Source organism: Hyperolius riggenbachi, chromosome 7 (assembly GCF_040937935.1).
Source record: "Hyperolius riggenbachi isolate aHypRig1 chromosome 7, aHypRig1.pri, whole genome shotgun sequence".
Lineage (NCBI taxonomy): Eukaryota > Metazoa > Chordata > Amphibia > Anura > Hyperoliidae > Hyperolius > Hyperolius riggenbachi.
This window is the reverse complement of record NC_090652.1, coordinates 7,378,804-7,403,846: the sequence shown is the minus strand read 5'-3', so window position 1 is coordinate 7,403,846 and position 25,043 is coordinate 7,378,804. Positions and strand designations below refer to the sequence as shown.

General features: G+C 54.1%; 2 protein-coding genes across 6 annotated transcripts in view; one reads left to right on the top strand and one right to left on the bottom strand.

Moving 5' to 3' along the window:
- Positions 1 to 25,043, bottom strand: part of RAI1 (retinoic acid induced 1) — a 275,318-nt gene that overhangs the window by 164,957 nt on the left and 85,318 nt on the right. The gene's annotated exons all lie outside the window — the stretch shown is intronic.
- LOC137525326 (protein rtoA-like) lies at positions 6,202 to 7,539 on the top strand. The gene has a single exon (XM_068246381.1). The coding sequence runs from the start codon at positions 6,202 to 6,204 to the stop codon at positions 7,537 to 7,539; it is 1,338 nt and encodes a 445-aa protein (XP_068102482.1).

Genomic DNA, 25,043 nt, shown 5'->3' with positions numbered 1-25,043 from the left:
CATCCCGCCAGCAGCTGAACGCTGCACTGCATCCCCGCCAGCAGTGACTGAACTCTGCACTGCATCCCTGCCAGCAGCTGAACTCTGCACTGCATCCCCGCCAGCAGCTGAACTCTGCTCTGCATCCCCGCCAGCAGCTGAACTCTGCTCTGCATCCCCGCCAGCAGTGACTGAACTCTGCACTGCATCCCCGCCAGCAGCTGAACTCTGCATTGCATCCCCGCCAACAGCTGAACTCTGCACTGCATCCCTGCCAGCAGCTGAACTCTGCACTGCATCCCCGCCAGCAGCTGAACTCTGCACTCTGCACTGCATCCCTGCCAGCAGTGACTGAACTCTGCACTGCATCCCTGCCAGCAGCTGTGACTGCACTCTGCACTGCCTCCCCGCCAGCAGCTGAACTCTGCACTGCATCCCCGACAGCAGCTGAACTCTGCACTGCATCCCCGACAGCAGCTGAACTCTGCACTGCATCCCTGCCAGCAGCTGGGACTGAACTCTGCACTGCATCCCCGCCAGCAGCTGAACTCTGCACTGCATCCCCGCCAGCAGCTGAACTCTGCACTGCATCCCCGCCAGCAGCTGAACTCTGCACTGCATCCCGCCAGCAGCTGAACTCTGCACTGCATCCCCGCCAGCAGCTGAACTCTGCACTGCATCCTCTCCAGCAGCAGTGACTGAACTCTGCACTGCATCCCCCGCCAGCAGCTGAACTCTGCACTGCATCCCCGCCAGCAGCTGAACTCTGCACTGCATCCCCGCCAGCAGCTGAACTCTGCACTGCATCCCCGCCAGCAGCTGAACTCTGCACTGCATCCCCGCCAGCAGCTGAACTCTGCACTGCATCCCCGCCAGCAGCTGAACTCTGCATTGCATCCCCGCCAACAGCTGAACTCTGCATTGCATCCCCGCCAGCAGCTAAACTCTGCACTGCATCCCCGCCAACAGCTGAACTCTGCACTGCATTCCTGCCAGCAGCTGAACTTTGCACTGCATCCCAGCCAGGAACAGTGACTGAACTCTGCACTGCATCCCTGCCAGCAGCTGAACTCTGCACTGCATCCCCGCCAGCAGCTGAACTCTGCACTGCATCCCCGCCAGCAGCTGAACTCTGCACTGCATCCCCGCCAGCAGCTGAACTCTGCACTGCATCCCCGCCAGCAGCTGAACTCTGCACTGCATCCCCGCCAGCAGCTGAACTCTGCACTGCATCCCCGCCAGCAGCTGAACTCTGCACTGCATCCCCGCCAGCAGTGACTGAACTCTGCACTGCATTCCTGCCAGCAGTGACTGAACTCTGCACTGCATTCCTGCCAGCAGCTGAACTCTGCAACGGAATCCCAGCCAGGAACAGTGACTGAACTCTGCACTGCATCCCTGCCAGCAGCTGAACTCTGCACTGCATCCCAGCCAGCAGCTGAACTCTGCACTGCATCCCAGCCAGCAGCTGAACTCTGCACTGCATCCTCTCCAGCAGCAGTGACTGATCTCTGCACTGCATCCCCGCCAGCAGCTGAACTCTGCACTGCATCCCCACCAGCAACTGAACTCTGCACTGCATCCCCACCAGCAGCTGAACTCTGCACTGCATCCCCACCAGCAGCTGAACTCTGCACTGCATCCCCACCAGCAGCTGAACTCTGCACTGCATCCCCGCCAGCAGCTGAACTCTGCACTGCATCCCCGCCAGCAGCTGAACTCTGCACTGCATCCTCGCCAGCAGCTGAACTCTGCTCTGCATCCCCACCAGCAGCTGAACTCTGCACTGCATCCCCGCCAGCAGCTGAACTCTGCTCTGCCTCCCCGCCAGCAGCAGTGACTGAACTCTGCACTGCATCCCCGCCAGCATCTGAACTCTGCACTGCATCCCCGCCAGCAGCTGAACTCTGCACTGCATCCCCGCCAGCAGCTGAACTCTGCACTGCATCCCCACCAGCAGCTGAACTCTGCACTGCATCCCCACCAGCAGCTGAACTCTGCACTGCATCCCCACCAGCAGCTGAACTCTGCACTGCATCCCCACCAGCAGCTGAACTCTGCACTGCATCCCCACCAGCAGCTGAACTCTGCACTGCATCCCCGCCAGCAGCTGAACTCTGCACTGCATCCCCGCCAGCAGCTGAACTCTGCTCTGCATCCCCACCAGCAGCTGAACTCTGCACTGCATCCCCGCCAGCAGCTGAACTCTGCTCTGCCTCCCCGCCAGCAGCAGTGACTGAACTCTGCACTGCATCCCCGCCAGCATCTGAACTCTGCACTGCATCCCCGCCAGCAGCTGAACTCTGCACTGCATCCCCACCAGCAGCTGAACTCTGCACTGCATCCCCACCAGCAGCTGAACTCTGCACTGCATCCCCACCAGCAGCTGAACTCTGCACTGCATCCCCACCAGCAGCTGAACTCTGCACTGCATCCCCACCAGCAGCTGAACTCTGCACTGCATCCCCACCAGCAGCTGAACTCTGCACTGCATCCCCGCCAGCAGCTGAACTCTGCACTGCATCCCCGCCAGCAGCTGAACTCTGCTCTGCCTCCCCGCCAGCAGCTGAACTCTGCTCTGCCTCCCCGCCAGCAGCAGTGACTGAACTCTGCACTTCATCCCCACCAGCAGTGACTGAACTCTGCACTGCATCCCCACCGGCAGTGACTGAACTCTGCACTGCATCCCCACCGGCAGTGACTGAACTCTGCACTGCATCCCCACCAGCAGCGACTGAACTCTGCACTGCATCCCCACCAGCAGCGACTGAACTCTGCACTGCATCCTCTCTAGCAGCAGTGACTGAACTCTGCACTGCATCCCCGCCAACAGCCTACGATCGCTTATAGCCAATCACCACCATTAACGGTACTGGATTGATCGCACAGAGATTGGACCGTTAATGACCACCTTAAGGCTCCCTGCACACTGCAAATTCGTTTTGCGATTCCGATTTGCAATTCCGATTTTCTCTGAATGCAATCAACAGAAAAACTGAGGAAAAAACGCAGCATGCAGTAACGATTACAAATCGGAATCGGATGTAAAAAACGATTAAAAGTCGGAATCGCATGCAGTGTGCAGGGAGCCTAAGAGAGAATATGTAAATCAACGCCAAAGTGAGAATCCTTTTCTACTATGAGAACTCAAAGATATTAAATCCAACCTAACAGAGGTTCTCACCCTCCCCCGCTCTACCTATTGATCATCCACAAGGCAAACTAAGCAAGTGCCGGGGCCTAGTTGGCGTCAAGGGGCCCAAAATTCCAGTTTCTCTGGCCTGTCCCCCACCTCAGCTTACTAAAGGGACCATATAGGGCAAGCAAAGTTACTTCCTTGCCTAGGGCTCATTTCATCTTAAAGGATACCCGAACTGACATGCGACATGATGAGATAGACATGGATATGTACAGTGCCTAGCACACAAATAACTAGGCTGTGTTCCTTTTTTTCTTTCTCTGCCTGAAAGAGTTAAATATCAGGTATGTAAGTGGCTGACTCAGTCCTGACTCAGACAGGAAGTGACTGCAGTGTGACCCTCACTGATAAGAAATTAACCTTTTTATCCCTTTCCTGCTGTCAGAAGCCATTTTCTGCTAGAAAAGTGTTTTATAGTTGGAATTTCTTATCACTGAGGGTCAGACTGTAGTCACTTCCTGTCGGAGTCAGGACTGAGTCAGCCACTTACATACCTGATATTTAACTCTTTCAGGCAGAGAAAGAAAAAAAGTAGCACAGCCTAGTTCTTTGTGTGCTAGGCACTGTACATACACATGTCTATCTCATTATGCCACATGTCACTTCGGGGATCCTTTAATCTTCCTCCGCTGTCGGCCATTGTGATATCAAACTCTGTTACTGACGCCCACCTGATGAAGCCCTTACGACTGGTTTTGGACGGATATCGATCAAAAGGTCGATCGGACAGCCATGTTGCGGAACCAGTTCTCTTCAGATTCGATTAGATTATCAAACAGAATGGTTTTTCGGGCTGCAATATCGAGAAATGTATGGACACTGTAAGGCCGGTTTCACACTGACAACTGGCGTTGGGATTCAAATCGGTTCGACTGTCGTACCGCAGTGCCAAAAACAGCATTAATACGTGGTAATCCCCGTTCTGGCACTCATTTCCTGTGGCTGAAAAGATGAATTGCGCGCAATGCGAACGCGGTAACATTTCTAAAAATTCTGAGACTTACATGACTTCCGATTTGCTGCCCAGGTATGGTCTCGCTCCAGGTATGCGGCACAAATGTCACTTCCACCCCGGATTGGGTCGCTCCGCGCTTAGTATTATTATTATTACTAGCTGGACGCCCGGCGTTGCCCGGGTATGTATTTGGCTAGTGTTGGCTCTGCCCACTTTTCCTAACCCTAACACACAATTACTCACTGACCAAGTATGTGAGCTTTGCGGTCTTTGGCATCAATAATTTGCAACGAAATAAAATTAATCTGATTGGATGTGGCTCCACCCCTTTTCTGAATTTGAACCCCAATCACCCAATGGCCAACTGTACCAGGTACAGGTGATTAACAGTGCAAGAATGGCATCAATTAAATATTCCCCTTAAAGATTAATAGGTGGATTTTGATTGGCTTTTGTAGGCTCCACCCACTTTTCTGAATATTAATCTCAGTCACCCAGTGACCAACTGTGCAAAGTTTGAGAACCCTACCATTAATAGTGTAAGAATTGCTGCAGTTTACATTTGTGCAATGAAATTTTTATTTTTCTCCACCCACTTATTTCCTAACATTGTTCAGGTATGTATTTGGCTGGTGTTGGCTCCACCTACTATTTCTAACCCTAACACACAATTACTCAATGACCAAGTTTGTGAGCTTTGCGGTCTTTGGCATCAATAATTTGCATTGAGATTAAACAAATCTGATTGGCTGTTTGTGGCTCCACCCCTTTGTCTGAATTTTAACCCCAGTCACCCAATGACTAACTGTACCAGGTTTAAGGCTTGTGCCATTAACAGTGCAAGAATGGTAGCAATTACAGATTCCCTCTTGAAAATCAATAGGTGAATTTTGATTGGCTTTTATAGGCTCCACCCACTTCTCTGAATATTAATCTCAGTCACCCAGTGATCAACTGTGCAAAGTTTGAGAACCCTACCATTAAAAGTGTAAGAATTGCTGCAGTTTACATTTTCTCAGTGAAATTTGTATTTGTCTCCGCCTACTGATGACCCAGCATTGCCCGATTATGTATTTGGCTGGTGTTGGCTGCGCCCACTTTTCCTAACCCTAACACACAATTACTCAATTACTCAATGACCAAGTTTGTGAGCTTTGCGGTCTTTGGCATCAATAACCTGCATTAAAATTAAACAAATCAGATTGGCTGTTTGGGGCTCCACCCCCTTATATAAATTTAAACCCCAGTCACGCAATGATCAACTGTACCAGGTTTGAGGCTTGTGCCATTAACAGTGCAAAAATGGCAGCAATGAAATATTCCCCTGAAAAATCAATAGGTAATTTTTGATTGTTTTTTGTAGGCTCCACCCACTTTTCTGAATATTAACCCCAGTCACCCAGTGACCAACTGTGCAAAGTTTTAGAACCCTACCATTAACAGTGTAAGAATGACTGCAGTTTACATTTTCCAGTAAAATTTGTATTTGTCTCCGCCCACTTTTTGGTTATGGCAATTAACAAGTATCCTATACTTTATTCCAGGTAATGTACTACGTGTGTGCCAAATTTCATTCAAATCCGTTCAGCCATTTTTGCGTGATCGAGTAACGAACATCCAAACATCCCTTTCCCATTTATTATATTATTATTGATTTATAAAGCGCCAACATATTCCGTGGCGCTGTACAAAGTAAGGTATAAAAGGCACTATAGAGTTCCATGGGTGTAGCATTGGCCTGCGGCAGAAAAGGTCAACGCACCGCGCCAGTGTGAAAGGGCCCTTAAGGGTCAGCCAGGAAGGGGGGAGGGGGAGACTCCTGCAGCAATCTGTGCGTTAGACTGTCCAGCAAATAACAGAAATCAATCTGATGACAGCCGATCGGATTTCAGCCCCATTCCTGCTGTCACTGGTGTGCTCCAGGCCTCGGTGCGCTGGCAAAGTACCTGCAAAGTGGCAGTCCCTGGAGTGTCTGCAGTACCAGAGAACAGACGTCTAATGCCAGGCTTGGAGCCTCCTCTGGGGGCAGCACATGTCCCTGGTGGCCGGGTCTGTCACTGCCGGCTGTATGACAGGGAGGGGGCCGCATCTGTCGTGCAGAGAGCTCAGGAAACAGAGAGAGAATCAATGCAGAGAGCCGCGCTGCGTGTCAGTGCTGCTCCACAGAGGGAGGACATGTCACACAGCACAGGGCCACACAGCACAGGGCCACACAGCACAGAACAAGGACCGGCCACACAGCACAGGGCCACAGAGCGAGGACCTGTCACACAGCACAGGGCCACAGAGGGAGGACCGGTCACACAGCACAGGGCCACAGAGGGAGGACCGGTCACACAACACAGGGCCACAGAGGGAGGACCGGTCACACAGCACAGGGCCACAGAGCGAGGACCGGTCACACAGCACAGGGCCACAGAGTGAGGATCGGTCACACAGCACAGGGCCACAGAGCAAGGACCAGTCACACAGCACAGGGCCACAGAGTGAGGACCGGCCACACAGCACAGGGCCACAGAGTGAGGACCGGTCACACAGCACAGTGCCACAGAGTGATAACCAGTCACACAACACAGGGCCACAGAGCGAGGACCGGTCACACAGCACAGGGCCACAGAGTGAGGACCGGTCACACAGCACAGGGCCACAGAGCGAGGACCGGTCACACAGCACAGGGCCACACAGCACAGTGCCACAGAGTGATAACCGGTCACACAGCACAGGGCCACAGAGCGAGGACCGGTCACACAGCACAGGGCCACAGAGCAAGGACCAGTCACATAGCACAGGGCCACAGAGTGAGGACCGGTCACACAGCACAGGACCACAGAGCGAGGACCGGTCACACAGCACAGGGCCACAGAGTGAGGACCGGTCACACAGCACAGGGCCACAGAGCGAGGACCGGTCACACAGCACAGGGCCACAGAGTGAGGACCGGTCACACAGCACAGGGCCACAGAGCAAGGACCAGTCACACAGCACAGGGCCACAGAGTGAGGACCGGTCACACAGCACAGGGCCACAGAGTGAGGACCGGTCACACAGCACAGTGCCACAGAGTGATAACCAGTCACACAACAAAGGGCCACAGAGCGAGGACCGGTCACACAGCACAGGGCCACAGAGTGAGGACCGGTCACACAGCACAGGGCCACAGAGCGAGGACCGGTCACACAGCACAGGGCCACACAGCACAGTGCCACAGAGTGATAACCGGTCACACAGCACAGGGCCACAGAGCGAGGACCGGTCACACAGCACAGGGCCACAGAGCACAGGGCCACAGAGCAAGGACCAGTCACATAGCACAGGGCCACAGAGCGAGGACCGGTCACACAGCACAGGGCCACAGCACAGGGTCACAGAGCAAGGACCGGTCACACAGAACAGGGCCACAGAGTAAGGACCGGTCAAACAGCACAGGGCCACAGAGCAAGGACCAGTCACACAGCACAGGGCCACAGAGCGAGGACCAGTCACACAGCACAGGGCCACAGAGCAAGGACTAGTCACACAGCACAGGGCCACAGAGCAAGGACTATTCACACAGCACAGGGCTACAGAGCAAGGACCGGTCACACAGCACAGGGCCACAGAGCAAGGACCGGTCACACAGCACAGGGCCACAGAGCAAGGACCGGTCACACAGCACAGGGTCACACAGCACAGGGCAACAGAGCGAGGACTGGTCACACAGCACAGGGCCACAGAGCGAGGACTGGTCACACAGCACAGGGCCACAGAGCGAGGACTGGTCACACAGCACAGGGCCACAGAGCGAGGACCGGTCACACAGCACAGGGCCACAGAGCGAGGACCGGTCACACAGCACAGGGCCACAGAGCAAGGACTGGTCACACAGCACAGGGCCACATAGCGAGGACCTGTCACACAGCACAGGGCCACACAGCACAGGGCCACAGAGGGAGGACTGGTCACACAGCACAGGGCCACAGAGCAAGGACTGGTCACACAGGGCCACAGAGCAAGGACTGGTCACACAGGGCCACAGAGGACCGGTCACACAGCACAGGGCAACAGGGCGAAGACTGGTCACACAGCACAGGGCCACAGAGCGAGGACCGGTCACACAGCACAGGGCCACTAAGCGAGGACCGGTCACACAGCACAGGGCCACAGAGGGAGGAGCGGTCACAAAGCACAGAGGGAGGATCGGTCACACAGCACAGGGCCACAGAGCGAGGACTGGTCACACAGGGCCACAGAGGATCGGTCACACAGCACAGGGCCACAGAGGGAGGACCGGTCACACAGCACAGGGCCACAGAGCGAGGACTGGTCACACAGCACAGGGCAACAGAGCGAGGACTGGTCACACAGCACAGGGTCACAGAGCGAGGACCGGTCACACAGCACAGGGCCACAGAGCGAGGACCGGTCACACAGCACAGGGCCACAGAGCAAGGACCGGACACACAGTACAGGGCCACAGAGCGAGGACTGGTCACACAGCACAGGGCCACAGAGCGAGGACTGGTCACACAGCACAGGGCCACAGAGCGAGGACCGGTCACACAGCACAGAGGGAGGATCCGTCACACAGCACAGGGCCACAGAGCGAGGACTGGTCACACAGCACAGGGCCACAGAGCGAGGACCGGTCACACAGCACAGGGCCACAGAGCGAGGACTGGTCACAAAGCACAGGGCCACAGAGCGAGGACTGGTCACACAGCACAGGGCCACAGAGGACCGGTCACAGAGCACAGAGGGGGGACCGGTCACACAGCACAGGGCCACAGAGCGAGGACCGGTCACACAGCACAGGGCCACAGAGCGAGGACTGGTCACACAGCACAGGGCCACAGAGCGAGGACTGGTCACACAGCACAGGGCCACAGAGCGAGGACTGGTCACACAGCACAGAGGGAGGATCGGTCACACAGCACAGGGCCACAGAGCGAGGACTGGTCACACAGCACAGGGCCACAGAGCGAGGACTGGTCACACAGCACAGACCGGTCACACAGCACAGAGGGAGGATCCGTCACACAGCACAGGGCCACAGAGCGAGGACTGGTCACACAGCACAGGGCCACAGAGCGAGGACCGGTCACACAGCACAGGGCCACAGAGCGAGGACTGGTCACACAGCACAGGGCCACAGAGCGTGGACTGATCACACAGCACAGGGCAACAGGGCGAGGACTGGTCACACAGCACAGGGGCACAGAGGGAGGACCGGTCACACAGCACAGGGCCACAGAGGGAGGACCGGTCACACAGCACAGGGTCACACAGCACAGGGCCACAGAGCGAGGACCAGTCACACAGCACAGGGCCACAGAGCGTGGACTGATCACACAGCACAGGGCCACAGAGTGAGGACTGGTCACACAGAACAGGGCAACAGAACAAGGACAAGTCACACAGCACAGGGCCACAGAGGGAGGACCGGTCAAACAGCACAGGGCCACAGAGGGAGGACTGGTCACACAGCACAGGGCCACAGAGGGAGGACCGGTCACACAGTACAGGGCCACAGAGGGAGGACCGGTCACACAGCACAGGGCCACAGAGGGAGTACCGGTCACACAGAACAGGGCCACAGAGGGAGGACCGGTCAAACAGCACAGGGCCACAGAGGGAGGACCGGTCAAACAGCACAGGGCCACACAGCACAGGGCCACAGAGTGAGGACTGGTCACACAGAACAGGGCCACAGAGTGAGGACTGGTCACACAGAACAGAGCCACAGAACAAGGACCGGTCACACAGCACAGGGCCACAGAGGGAGTACCGGTCACACAGAACAGGGCCACAGAGGGAGGACCGGTCAAACAGCACAGGGCCACAGAGCAAGGACCGGTCACACAGCACAGGGCCACAGAGCAAGGACCGGTCACACAGCACCGGGCCACAGCACAGGGTCACAGAGCAAGGACCGGTCACACAGAACAGGGCTACAGAGGAAGGACCGGTCAAATAGCACAGGGCCACAGAGCAAGGACCAGTCACACAGCACAGGGCCACAGAGCAAGGACCGGTCACACAGCACAGGGTCACACAGCACAGGGTCACACAGCACAGGGCAACAGAGCGAGGACTGGTCACACAGCACAGGGCCACAGAGCGAGGACTGGTCACACAGCACAGGGCAACAGAGCGAGGACTGGTCACACAGCACAGGGCAACAGAGCGAGGACCTGTCACACAGCACAGGGCCAAACAGCACAGGGCCACAGAGCAAGGACTGGTCACACAGGGCCACAGAGGACCGGTCACACAGCACAGGGCAACAGGGCGAGGACTGGTCACACAGCACAGGGCCACAGAGCGAGGACCGGTCACACAGCACAGGGCCACACAGCACAGTGCCACAGAGTGATAACCGGTCACACAGCACAGGGCAACAGAGCGAGGACCTGTCACACAGCACAGGGCCAAACAGCACAGGGCCACAGAGCAAGGACTGGTCACACAGGGCCACAGAGGACCGGTCACACAGCACAGGGCAACAGGGCGAGGACTGGTCACAGCACAGGGCCACAGAGCGAGGACCGGTCACACAGCACAGGGCCACTAAGCGAGGACCGGTCACACAGCACAGGGCCACAGAGGGAGGAGCGGTCACAAAGCACAGAGGGAGGATCGGTCACACAGCACAGGGCCACAGAGCGAGGACTGGTCACACAGGGCCACAGAGGACCGGTCACACAGCACAGGGCCACAGAGGGAGGACCGGTCACAAAGCACAGGGCCACAGAGCGAGGACCGGTCACACAGCACAGGGCAACAGAGCGAGGACCGGTCACACAGCACAGGGCAACAGAGCGAGGACTGGTCACACAGCACAGGATCACAGAGCGAGGACCGGTCACACAGCACAGGGCCACAGAGCGAGGACCGGTCACACAGCACAGGGCCACAGAGCGAGGACCGGTCACACAGCACAGGGCCACAGAGCAAGGACCGGTCACACAGCACAGGGCCACAGAGCGAGGACCGGTCACACAGCACAGGGCCACAGAGCGAGGACTGGTCACACAGCACAGGGCCACAGAGCGAGGACTGGTCACACAGCACAGGGCCACAGAGCGAGGACCGGTCACACAGCACAGAGGGAGGATCCGTCACACAGCACAGGGCCACAGAGCGAGGACTGGTCACACAGCACAGGGCCACAGAGCGAGGACCAGTCACACAGCACAGGGCCACAGAGCAAGGACTGGTCACAAAGCACAGCGCCACAGAGCGAGGACTGGTCACACAGCACAGGGCCACAGAGGACCAGTCACAGAGCACAGAGGGGGGACCGGTCACACAGCACAGGGCCACAGAGCGAGGACCAGTCACACAGCACAGGGCCACAGAGCGAGGACCGGTCACACAGCACAGGGCCACAGAGCAAGGACTGGTCACACAGCACAGGGCCACAGAGCAAGGACTGGTCACACAGCACAGGGCCACAGAGCGGGGACTGGTCACACAGCACAGGGCCACAGAGGACCGGTCACAGAGCACAGAGGGGGGACCGGTCACAAAGCACAGGGCCACAGAGCGAGGACCAGTCACACCACACAGAGGGAGGATCGGTCACACAGCACAGGGCCACAGAGCGAGGACTGGTCACACAGCACAGGGCCACAGAACGAGGACCGGTCACACAGCACAGGGCCACAGAGCGAGGACTGGTCACACAGCACAGGGCCACAGAGCGAGGACTGGTCACACAGCACAGGGCCACAGAGCGAGGACCGGTCACACAGCACAGGGCCACAGAGCGAGGACTGGTCACACAGCACAGAGCCACAGAGCGAGGACAGGTCACACAGCACAGGGCCACAGAGCGAGGACTGGTCACACAGCACAGGGCCACAGAGCGAGGACTGGTCACACAGCACAGGGCCACAGAGCGACGACCGGTCACACAGCACAGGGCCACAGAGGACCGGTCACACAGCACAGGGCCACAGAGTGAGGACTGGTCACACAGCACAGGGCCACAGAGCGAGGACCGGTCACACAGCACAGGGCCACAGAGCGAGAACTGGTCACACAGCACAGGGCCACACAGCACAGGGCCACAGAGGGAGGACCGGTTAAACAGCACAGGGCCACAGAGCGGGGGCTGGTCACACAGCACAGGGCCAAAGAGTGAGGGCCGGTCATACAGGACAGAAGGACAGGGTTCCCAAAGAGGGACTGTCCCTCCAAAAGAAGGCCAGTTGGGAGCTATGCGTATGGTAACCCTGGAGCTGGAAAATATATTTGGTCATTTTTGGCGTCCTTTTTCACTGTCAGCGTCCTCCTCCTTGTCACCTGACTCACAACTGTTTGTAAGTAAAGGATCGGCATTGACCTCAATGTGACTGCAGACGGGAAGCAAGTCACACGTCATCAGGGCTTGCTGAACTCGGAGGCCGGGTGGAGGACATGCTAAGAATAGCCATTCATAATAAGCTGACTACCCTGTCATGAATGCATAGGGATCCACTGTTACTCTGTTAACCTCTTCCTGCATATAGGCAGCTCAAATGAGCCTAATATTCTAATGTAGCTCAGTTTAGCCTAACTGCTGCTGCCTCCCACGTGATCATTCCATGCCCCTCCCCTCTGACGACTCATGCTGTCAGCTCTCCTATGGAGAACACAGTATGTCGTGAGGAGGGAGGGGCCAAGCAGTCATCACATGGAAGCTAACTGAGTAATGTGTGGGCACCCTAACTTTACGTGTGTACTTACCTAAACCGTAATGCCAACCAGCATTGTAGATACAACATATTGAAGGACTGATATGATGTGTGAATAAAAATCCACATCTCAAACCTGACACCATTCCAGATGTTTTTTTTTCTTAAAAACTGGTTGCCATGGATAGCTCGCTGCGATATTGTTGGCATGCAGCATCCTATATTACGCCTGTGAAAGATGAGACTACTCGTATGTGGAACTTTTTGGCACAGATGTTGTTTATGTTGTCTGCGTGGAACATGCGACTACATCCAGGATTCATGTTTGTTTGGCGAGTTTCAGCGCAGTTTACGGAAATGTTTACATTCTGACTACCTGAATATTTCCATCAGTATCAGTGAAAAATTTCCTTTTTCCTACCTGCTTCATAAACATAAACATATATGGTAAATTAGGGCCATTGCGAAAAATCGCATAAAACCGCATGAAAAATTGCCATGCGTTGTTGTTTTTTTTAGTTTTTTTTTTCCATTTTCAGAAAAATCACGTGTTTAGCCTCAAAGTGCACCTGAAGTAAAACTAAAAAAAAAATAAAAAAAAAATAAAAAAAAGGCTCAGATACTCACCTAAGACACGAGAAGGCTCAGCCTCCCCTACTACTAATTGTATTTATAAAGCGCCAACATATTACGCAGCGCTGGACAATAAATAGGGATACATACAATGCAACAAGAGGTGACAGACAGAGAGGTAGCAAACGGTTACACAACATAGCACAAGGTTATACATACAATCAGGGTATAAAATGCGATTTACAGAGACCCAGCAAATCAAGTCCGAGTTAGTCCATGAGAAGGGTGTCATTGCTGGGGTAGTGAAATTAAGGACACACTTAAGGTCCGTACACACGCCGGACTGGAGGCAGCGACAGGTCCGTCGTTGCCTCCCGCTGGGTGGGCGTGCCAACGACAGTCCGGCGTGTGTACGCACTGTCGGCGGACTGATACGGCTGTTTCTGAGCGATCCGCCCGGCGGATCGCTCAGAAACAGCCGTATCAGTCCGCCGACAGTGCGTACACACGCCGGACTGTCGTTGGCACGCCCACCCAGCGGGAGGCAACGACGGACCTGTCGCTGCCTCCAGTCCGGCGTGTGTACGGACCTTAAGGGAGGGGGGAGAACCTGCCAAGGCTTACAATCTAAAGGGTGGGGGGACACATAAGGTAGGACTGTGGAAAAGGTGGTTGACTGAGAGAGTTGGAGTGGGGTACGCCATTTTAAAGAAATGTGTTTTGAAGGCTTGCTTGAAGGTGTTGAAGGAAGGAGCGAGGCTGAGGGGGAGTGGGAGGGAGTTCCATAGGGTGGGGGCAGCTCTTGAGAAGTCTTGTTTTCTGTCCTGTTTACAAGCTCCCCTAGGCCCTTCCTGGTCTTCTCTCCATCCCGTTGTTTTCCTGCTGGCCCCCCAGTGAAATTATTCCACCAGTAGGCCGATACGTCTTTGTCCCCCCCCTCAGGCAGCCTTTGGAAGTGCTCGTGTCCCCTAGTCCCTCGAGCAGATCCACACTGCGCACACAGGAGTCCAGGCTCGCAGGTAGGTAGGTACGCGCCCATCTGCGAAAACACTAAGGGACACGGATGCTTCCAAAACCTCCCGAGGACTCCCAAACCTGCATAATTTCAACATGGGACATCAGTGGACTGAGGGAATCGAGCGGGGTCCAGAGCCTTCTGTCAGTTCAGGTATCTATATGTCCTCCCCCAAGTATAGCAAGTCAGGTGACCCCGATCACAATCTGTGGTGGTGCTGCTGCCTCCGCTCCCCCCCCCCCCCCCCCCCCCGCATACATTACCTCCTCCGCCGGCACGACTCCCCAGGTCTCCGCTGTCTTCTTCTCCGCTCTGGTCTGGTCTGCTTCACTTCTCCCTGTCTGGGGGAAGTTTAAATAGTAGAGCGCCCTCTACTGTTTAAACTTCCTGCCGGGACAGGAAGAAGTGAAGCCTGCCGGACCCGGAGACCAGCGCGGAGAAGAAGACAGCGGAGACCTGGGGAGTCGCGCCGGCGTTCGGGCACTCGAACGCCACTAGCGACGCACTCCCTACCCGCGGGCAATTGTCGGTAATTTCCCGCACGGAGCGATCTATTTCGGGACGAAATAGATCGAAATTTAGCATGTAGCGTGAACGATGTGACAGCAGATTCGATCCCAGTGATCGAATCTGCTGTCGATCGGCAGGGAATCGGCCTAGTGTATGGCCAGCTTTAGGATCAGCCCTGCTGACCCCTAATCTTAACCCCCCACCCCCACTGCCTAACCATAGCCGCCAGTATCTTTGATGCCACCATAGTAATGTTGATAGCCACAACTAGTCGTAATTTGGGTGCCCCATAAAATAGGGAGAGCTGGGGCCACCTGCTATGCAAATTGCGGCTACTTTGCGCCTGCTATTTGTAGCCGCAATTTGCACGGGGGAGCGGGCCCTTGATAGCCCAAAGAAGCCCCAGGTACGTAAAATAGATAAATAAATGGCATTGCAATTGCACTCCTCCGCAGAAAAATCAATACTCTAACATACTCAGTACCCACTGGGGCGATTTAAAAAAACACTAAGTGACGAAACCCGTAGGGTGGAGCTTGGACGGAGCAGGAAGAGAACCGCTATACACATGTGAGGGAATGTTTTTGAAATGTGTGATTTTATTCGAGACCTGTGAGTCCAAATCTTACGCTATGGGAATCTGTTGTGGAGTTTTTTAAGGATCTGTGCAAGAGAGGAAAGTGGATGAAAGGGAGGCCAGTCTCCACTATACAGAGGGAAGGAACAGGAGTTAGCTGGTCTTTAAAGGGGCAGCCATACCCCCTAGTAAGTGTATGACTTTAGTGGTGGAGGGAGCCCTGCACGGAGGTCTGCAGGCACAGTGGAGTTAGCAGTGGTTATTACAATTAAGCACGGGGAATTAAAGAACAAATATCAAAGAAACAGTTTTCTGCAAAACCCACATTCCTATAGAACTTTTAGCCAGCAACACTAAAAGCCTTTTCAGAGGTCTCTCAGCACAGCCTGTATGAAAAAAATAGCTTTGTTTATACCAGCTGAATGTAACAATTCTGAGTCGGCATCGAGGGAGGCTATAATATGTAGCTAGGTTACACTTCTCCCTGGCTGTAAACTGTTTACTTTACACTGGGAGGCAGAGAGAGACACACGGACAGGAAGGCACAGAGCTGCAGCTGATGAAGTATTTACACACATTTGAAGCTATATTTCTGCTTTCTATCATTCTGAACAGATTCCAGTCACAGTATTGGAGCATGTATGCTGGGTGTGCAGGATACAGTCCACCATAGTAATGCCCACAGTGACTTTTCTCTGTCATTTTTTCTTCACACAAACGAAAAGATAAAAAAAAGCCCTTGCATTGCTATTTGCTCGTAATTACTGGAAATATATGTGGCATTTAGAATCTTAGTTAACTTTGATAGTTGTCCTTTCAGCAACAATATCTGACGGTATAGCGGTATGGGAGTCGCGTTCTGTTTGTTTTCCGTATGACGACACGAGCTTGTGAGGAATCTACAGGAAGTGGAACGGATTTGGCATATATGAGCGTTGGCAGTCGTGGGCACAGTTTAGTCACGAGCAGGAGCAACTTATGTTGTGAATTCGTGCAGCTGATGAACTGATGTAATAATATTTCACTATTGTGGGGCCTTTTGCTTTGCATTGTTAAATTGAACCAAGCACTATTTTTAGCAGGCATCTCAATAGCACATTAAAAATGCATGCCAATAATGTGGCTCATTATTTTAAAGGCCTTTATTACAATAAAGGCCTTAAGCAGATGCCTTTATTACCCTGATTCTGAGGCCTGCCTGACCACAGAAATTCCAGGCAGATAAGGACTTAACCTCCCTAGCGTTCTGGACGAGCTCAGCTCGTCCAGAGACGCGGGAGGTCACCGCTCAGGCCCTGCTGGGCCGATTTCAATAATTTTTTTTTTCAAACACGCAGCTAGCATTTTGCTAGCTGCGTGTTTAATTCGATCACCGCCGCTCGCTGCCGATCCGCCGCTACCTGACGCGAAAGAGGGCGCCCCCCCGGACTGTCACCGCACGCCCTGCGCCTCTTCCTGAAGACTGTCACTGCATGCCCTGCGCTTCCTCCTGCAGACTGTCACTGCATGCCGTGCCTCCTCCTGCAGACTGTAACCGCACGCCCTGCGCCTCCTCCTGCAGACTGTCACAGCATGCCCTGCGCCTCCTCCTGAAGACTGTCACCGCACGCCCTGCGCCTCCTCCTGCGGACTGTCACCGCACGCCCTGCGCCTCCTCCTGCAGACTGTCACCGCACGCCCTGCGCCTCCTCCTGCAGACTGTCACCGCACGCCCTGCGCCTCCTCCTGCAGACTGTCACCGCACGCCCTGCGCCTCCTCCTGCAGACTGTCACCGCACGCCCTGCGCCTCCTCCTGCAGACTGTCACCGCACGCCCTGCGCCTCCTCCTGCAGACTGTCACCGCACGCCCTGTGCCTCCTCCAGCAGACTGTCACCGCACGCCCTGCGCCTCCTCCTGCAGACTGTCACAGCATGCCCTGCGCCTCCTCCTGCAGACTGTCACCGCACGCCCTGCGCCTCCTCCTGAAGACTGTCACGGCATGCCCTTGCGCCTCCTCCTGCAGACTGTCACTGCATGCCGTGCCTCCTCCTGCAGACTGTCACCGCACACCCTGCGCCTCCTCCTGCAGACTGTCATCGCACGCCCTGCGCCTCCTCCAGCAGACTGTCAAGGCACGCCCTGCGCCTCCTCCTGCAGACTGTCACAGCATGCCCTGCGCCTCCTCCTGCAGACTGTCACCGCACGCCCTGCGCCTCCTCCTGCAGACTGTCACAGCATGCCCTGCGCCTCCTCCTGAAGACTGTCACCGCACGCCCTTGCGCCTCCTCCTGCAGACTGTCACCGCACGCCCTGCACCTCCTTCTGCAGACTGTCACCGCAAACCCTGCGCCTCCTCCAGCAGACTGTCACCGCACGCCTTGCACCTCCTTCTACAGACTGTCACCGCACACCCTTGCGCCTCCTCCTGCAGACTGTCACCGCACACCCTGCGCCTCCTCCAGCAGACTGTCACCGCACGCCCTGCACCTCCCTCTACAGACTGTCACCGCACGCCCTTGCGCCTCCTCCTGCAGACTGTCACCACACGCCCTGCACCTCCTCCTGCAGACTGTCACCGCAAACCCTGCGCCTCCTCCAGCAGACTGTCACCGCACGCCCTGTGCCTCCTCCTGCTGACTGTCACCACACGCCCTGCGCCTCCTCCAGCAGACTGTCACCGCACGCCCTGCACCTCCTTCTATAGACTGTCACCGCACGCCCTTGCGCCTCCTCCTGCAGACTGTCACCGCACACCCTGCGCCTCCTCCAGCAGACTGTCACAGCATGCCCTGCGCCTCCTCCTGAAGACTGTCACCGCACGCCCTGCGCCTCCTCCTGCGGACTGTCACCGCACGCCCTGCGCCTCCTCCTGCAGACTGTCACCGCACGCCCTGCGCCTCCTCCTGCAGACTGTCACCGCACGCCCTGCGCCTCCTCCTGCAGACTGTCACCGCACGCCCTGCGCCTCCTCCTGCAGACTGTCACCGCACGCCCTGCGCCTCCTCCTGCAGACTGTCACCGCACGCCCTGCGCCTCCTCCAGCAGACTGTCACCGCACGCCCTGCGCCTCCTCCTGCAGACTGTCACAGCATGCCCTGCGCCTCCTCCTGCAGACTGTCACCGCACGCCCTGCGCCTCCTTCTACAGACTGTCACCGCACGCCCTTGCGCCTCCTCCTGCAGACTGTCACCGCACGCCCTTGCGCCTCCTCCTGCAGACTGTCACCGTACGCCCTGCACCTCCTCCTGCAGACTGTCACCGCAAACCCTGCGCCTCCTCCAGCAGACTGTCACTGCACGCCCTGTGCCTCCTCCTGCTGACTGTCACTGCACGCCCTGCGCCTCCTCCAGCAGACTGTCACCACACGCCCTGCGCCTCCTCCAGCAGACTGTCACCGCACGCCCTGTGCCTTCTGCTGCTGACTGTCACCGCACGCCCTGCGCCTCCTCCATCTGCGAGTCGCCACTGATTTATGCCTTCTAATTCTGGCTGGTACGTGACGCAGGTTTCCCCGGCGGTGAAGGTTACTTCCTGCTCACACCTCGCGGATTAGACGAGGCATTAGGTATCCCCCAGGGGCATATCAATCTCGCTGAAAGACTGCGAGTCCTCGTCCTGCGTGACAACAGCTGATATCAGTTCACACGGGGGATCTGTGCGCCGGGCATTAATCCTGCCAATCTCATCTTCAAAGCAGCAGGAACAGCCATACCATCCCTCCCCCCCCCCCCACCAAAAAACCCCCCACCAAAAAACAAACAAAAAAAAACATATATAAGAGTAGATGCATACTTGTTCTTCTTACATAACACATGTATTGTACTGTTCACGTTTTGATTTTTAGTGATTTTTTTTTTATAGTAAATAAAGAGAAAACAGTTTCAGGCATTTTTCATCTTTACTGCCTCTGACTGAAGCCAATTCGGATGTCATTTCCTACCTCTTTTTTTTCCTCCTAGAAACTGCACAGTCATATCTAGCTTGCTTTGTAAATACATGTGAGCACAGCATAGATCGTATTTCAGCAGCTTCTGCAGAGGGGTGAGGTGTATTTCCCTTCTCAGCCTCCTGTCACACTGAACTGCAAAGTATGGAAAGCATTGAGCGAGGATTACACCTTCCGTCCACTCGCACGTGACCTATGGGACTCGTTCCACAATTCACTACCGCACCTCCTCCTTCCGGCTTGAAGGAGGAAGTGCTTACCATAGATCGCATGCGAGTGGAGTGATACGCATAGGAGCCCGAGTGACTTCTGGGTAAGTAACCCCTCGTCTCCCATACTCACACCTGCCTTAATCAACCTTCATTACAATTTCGAATTCGAGTGGCTTTCTAACTGGTGTCAGTTATAAAGGAATGAAGATGGCAGCCTCCATATTCCTTTCCCTTCAGGTTCCCTTTAAGTCATAAAATCTAAAAACGCTTACCGGTATATTTTCGCAGTGGGCTGCATGAACCAAAAATCTGACAAAACTGAAACTTTTCTGCTTCCATAAACAAATTATTTCCAAGTATTTATCTTGACGATAAGCGGAAACTTTTCCCCACAATGCATCATGGGTAATAACATGGCAATGGTATCACTCTCTTCACAATCCCTAGCGGTTCTGGGTCTCCACGGTGATATCCCTGGGTCCCCTGAGACTCCTCCTCCATCCATCAGCAGTCCGCTACCATCTTGGCTGATCTGAGGATACGGAGACATTTTAGAATGTTCTGGAGGGCATTTAATGAGGGGCGCCTGCAGTTCAGAACGCAGTAAAGTGCTGCAGGAGACGGGGCCCTGTACACAGCACATACACAATAATAATACTGATGATGACAGCGCGGTCCTGTATCCCTGCGCTGCCTGTGCTGCCGGCAGGATGTGGTCTGATCATATTGTTCCTGATATTCTCCACTCATGACGGGGATGATTGATCTAAATGCATTCTAAATTGCAGGAGGATGAAATTGCCTTGTTTGTGTTCTTCCATCGCTACCATCGGAGAAATCGCTCTCAGGCGTTCTAGCCTCGCATAGCGGCCTTACTCTGCTCTCCCGCGACTTAGACATCACATGCGGTGACACTGGGAGACTTGTGCCGGGAGCCTGTCCTTACCGAACCGCCAGTATCCTGCCGCACCATGTGAACCGCGACGAAATAACGGCTTCATGCACATTATTGACAAAATCACACCACTTTTTAAGGGTGTGGACCAGGACACCCCTCTTTTTCTTCACTTGGTCTCTTCCACCGTACAAGACTTCTAACTACCATGAAGTCTCTACATACAACGCCTGATCTATCAGCACATTCCTGAGCATTTACTTATTGATTGATTGATACTTTGGGGGCTGATGTACAAAGCTGTGATAATCTGGGATCCCGGTAGATGCACAATCACCTGAAATGGAAGGAACAAGGAGGCTGAGATACTGATCTCTTTTAATATCATACAGATTGCCTGGCTGTCCTGCTGCTTCTCTGCCTCTAATACTTTAGCCATAGCCCCTGAACAAGCATGCAGATCAGTCACACTGTGACTGGATTGGCTAAATGCTTGTTTCTGGTGTGTGACTCAGACATTAGTGCAGCCAAATAAATGAGCAGACCTGCCAGGCAATACATGGGATACATTATGGAAAGCACTGGGAAGCTGGGATACACTATGGAAAGCTCTGGGAAGCTGGGATACACTATGGAAAGCACCCAATAGCTGGGATACACTATGGAAACCACCCGGAAGCTGGGATACACTTTGGAAAGCACTGGAAACCTGGGATACACTGTTGAAAGCACTGGAAAGCTGGGATACACTATGGAAAGCACTGGGAAGCTGGGATACACTATGGAAAGCACTGGAAAGCTGGGATACACTATGGAAAGCACTGGCAAGCTGGGATACACTATGGAAAGCACCCGGAAGCTGGGATACACTATGGAAAGCACCGGGAAGCTGGGATACACTATGGAAAGCACTGGGAAGCTGGGATACACACTGGAGAGCACTGGGAAGCTGGGATACACTATGGAAAGCACTGGGAAGCTGGGATACACTGCGGAAAGCACTGGGAAGCTGGGATACACTATGGAAAGCACTGGAAAGCTGGGATACATTATGGAAAGCACTGGCAAGCTGGGATACACTATGAAAAGCACCCGGAAGCTGGGATACACTATGGAAAGCACTGGAAACTTGGGATACACTATTGAAAGCACTGGGAAGCTGGGATACTGTGATGAATAGCGGAAAAGCTGCCGCATGCTATGACAGTAAAGCGTCTGATTCCGCGTCTGATGCGGCGGTTTGTCCGCGTCAGCATGCGTCTGAGTTATCTGGAACTAATGGTGCACATGGGAAGAATGGCGTGGGGGCCGCCGCATGTTCTGACGGTAAGGCGGTGGATTCCGCGTCCAGTGCGGCGGTTACCCCGCAGCAACATGTGTCTGGGTTGTCTGGACCTAGTAGTGCACACAGATGGAGAGCTACGCGCGCGCTGCAAGACAGGCTCTTTATACCAATAGGAGGAAGATCAGCTGATCAGGGCGGTCAGCTGATTCCTGCTCAGCCAGTGATTGGTTGATGGGAGCTGGGCGGCGCTGTGGAGCGCTTTACTATATATATATCTCTTGCTGTTCAGTTGCTGGTTGTCTGGCGTTGCGAATGCTTATGTGTTAGCACTCAGACCTTAGTCAGATCTTTCAGTGTGGTGGAACCAGGAGGACCTGGGAATCCACACTTAGCCAGTTACTGTATATCATCTGTGTTATTCTCTAGCATAGTTCCAGGGTGTTGAGATCACGGCCCTCACACCCCAGACTAGGAATACTGTATATCATCTGTGTTATTCTCTAGCATAGCTCCAGGGTGTTGAGATCACGGCCCTCACACCCCAGATTAGGAATACTGTATATCATCTGTGTTATTCTCTAGCATAGTTCCAGGGTGTTGAGATCACGGCCCTCACACCCCAGATTAGGAATACTGTATATCATCTGTGTTATTCTCTAGCATAGTTCCAGGGTGTTGAGATCACGGTCCTCACACCCCAGATTAGGAATACTGTATATCATCTGTGTTATTCTCTAGCATAGCTCCAGGGTGTTGAGATCACGGACCTCACACCTCAGACTAGGCCTTGTTCTGATATCTGTTATGACCTGTAGCTTTCCTGACTATTCTTCTGATCTCTGATTTGGTACCTTGCTTATCTGATACACGGTTGCCGACCCGGCCTGTCTGACCTTCTGGCTGTCACCCCCCCCCCCTCAGAGTGTCCAGCCTTCCCGCAGGGGTCCCCTGCTCTACAGAGGGGACACTGCTCCTTATCAGTCAGGGACTCCCTCTTCAGGTGTCCTTGACTGCAGTAGAGTCTTCTCTACTTATTGGACCACCTGCTTCCACGGTGGTCCAAAGATTACTGTTGCACCAAAACACTTACACTCTCAGGTGTCTAGAGGTTAGACATATTTGTTTATTGGCGATTCTGCAGATCCTCAATAATCAGGTATATCTGTATTCTTGGGGATACTGCAGACCGCCAAGAATCAGATTCTCTCTCTGGTTGCTGACACCTATCGTTACAGATACACTATGGAAAGCACTGGGAAGCTGGGATACACTATGGAAAGCACTGGGAAGCTGGGATACACTATGGAAAGCACTGGGAAGCTGGGATACACTATGGAAAGCACTGGAAAGCTGGGATATACTATGGAAAGAACTGGCAAGCTGGGATACACTATGGAAAGCACCGGGAAGCTGGGATACACTATGGAAAGCACCTGGAAGCTGGGATACACAATGGCAAGCACTGGGAAGCTGGGACACACTATGAAAAGCAACAGTAAGTTGGGATACACTATGGAAAGCTGCAAAACACTATGGAAAGCACTGGGAAGCAGGGATACACTGTGGAAAGCACTGGAAAGCGGGGATACACTATGGAAAGCCCTAGGAAGCAGGGAAACACTATGGAAAGCACTGGGAAGCTGGGATACAGTATGGAAAGCACTGGGAAGCTGCAATACACTATGGAAAGTGCTGGGAAGCTGGGATACACTATGGAAAGCACTGGGAAGCTGGGATACACTATGGAAAGCACCGGGAGGCTGGGATAAACTATGGAAAGAACTGGGAACCTGGGATACACTATGAAAAGCACCGGGAAGCTGGGATGCACTATGGAAAGCCCCGGGTAGCTGGGATACAGTATGAAAAGCACTGGGAAGCTGGGATACACTATGGAAAGCTGGGATACACTATGGAAAGCACTGGGAAGCTGAAATGCACTATGGAAAGTGCTGGGAAGCTGGGATACACTATGGAAAGCCCTGGGAAGCTGGGATACACTATGGAAAGCCCTGGGAAGCTGGGATGCACTATGAAAAGCACTGGGAAGCTGGGATACACTATGGAAAGCCCTGGGTAGCTGGGTAAAACTATGGAAAGCCCTGGGAAGCTGGGATACACTATGAAGAGCACTAGGAACCTGGGATACAATATGGAAAGCACTGGGAAGCTGGGATACACTATGGAAAGCCCTGGGTAGCTGGGTAAAACTATGGAAAGCCCTGGGAAGCTGGGATACACTATGAAGAGCACTAGGAACCTGGGACACACTATGGAAAGCACTGGGAGGTGGGGATATGCTGTGGAAAGCACTGAGAAGCTGGGAAACACTATGGAAGAAAACAGGAAACTGGGATATGCTATGAAACGCACTGGGAAACTAGGATACACTATGGAAAGCACTGGCAAGCTGGGATACAATATGAAAAGCACTGGGAAGCTGGAACACAATATGGAAAGCACTGGGAAGATGGGATACACTATGGAAAACACTGGGAAGGTAGGATACATTATATAAAGCACTGGGAAGCTGGGATACACTATGGAAAGTACTAGGAAGGTGGGATACACTATGGAAAAAAACAGGAAGCTGGGATACACCATGGAAAGCCCTGGGAAGCTGGGATACACTATGGAGAGCACTGGGAAGCTGGGATACATTATGAAAAGCACTGGGAATATGGGGTACACTATGGGAATACCTCAAAATTTGAGATACACTATGGAAAGCACCGGGAAACTGGGATACACTATGGAAAGCACTGGGAAGCTGGTATACACTATGGAGAGCACTGGGAAGCTGGGATACACTATGGAAAGCACTGGGAAGCTGGGATAAACTATGGAAATTGCTGAGAGCTGGGATACACTATGGAAAGCCCTGGGAAGCTGGGATACACTATGAAAAGCACTGGGAAGCTGGGATACACTATGGAAAGCACTGGGAAGCTGGGATACACTATGGAAAGCACTGGGAAGCTGGGATACACTATAGAAAGCATTGGGAAGCTGGCCTGGGATACACTATGAAAAGCACTGAGAAGCTGGGATACACTATGAAAAGCACTGAGAAGCTGGGATACACTATGGAAAGCACTGGGAAGCTGGGATACACTATGAAAAGCACTGGGAAGCTGGGATACACTATGGAAAGCACTGGGAAGCTGGGATACGCTATGGAAATCACTGGGAAGCTGGGATACGCTATATAAGCATTGGGAAGCTGGCCTGGGATACACTATGGAAAGCACTGGGAAGC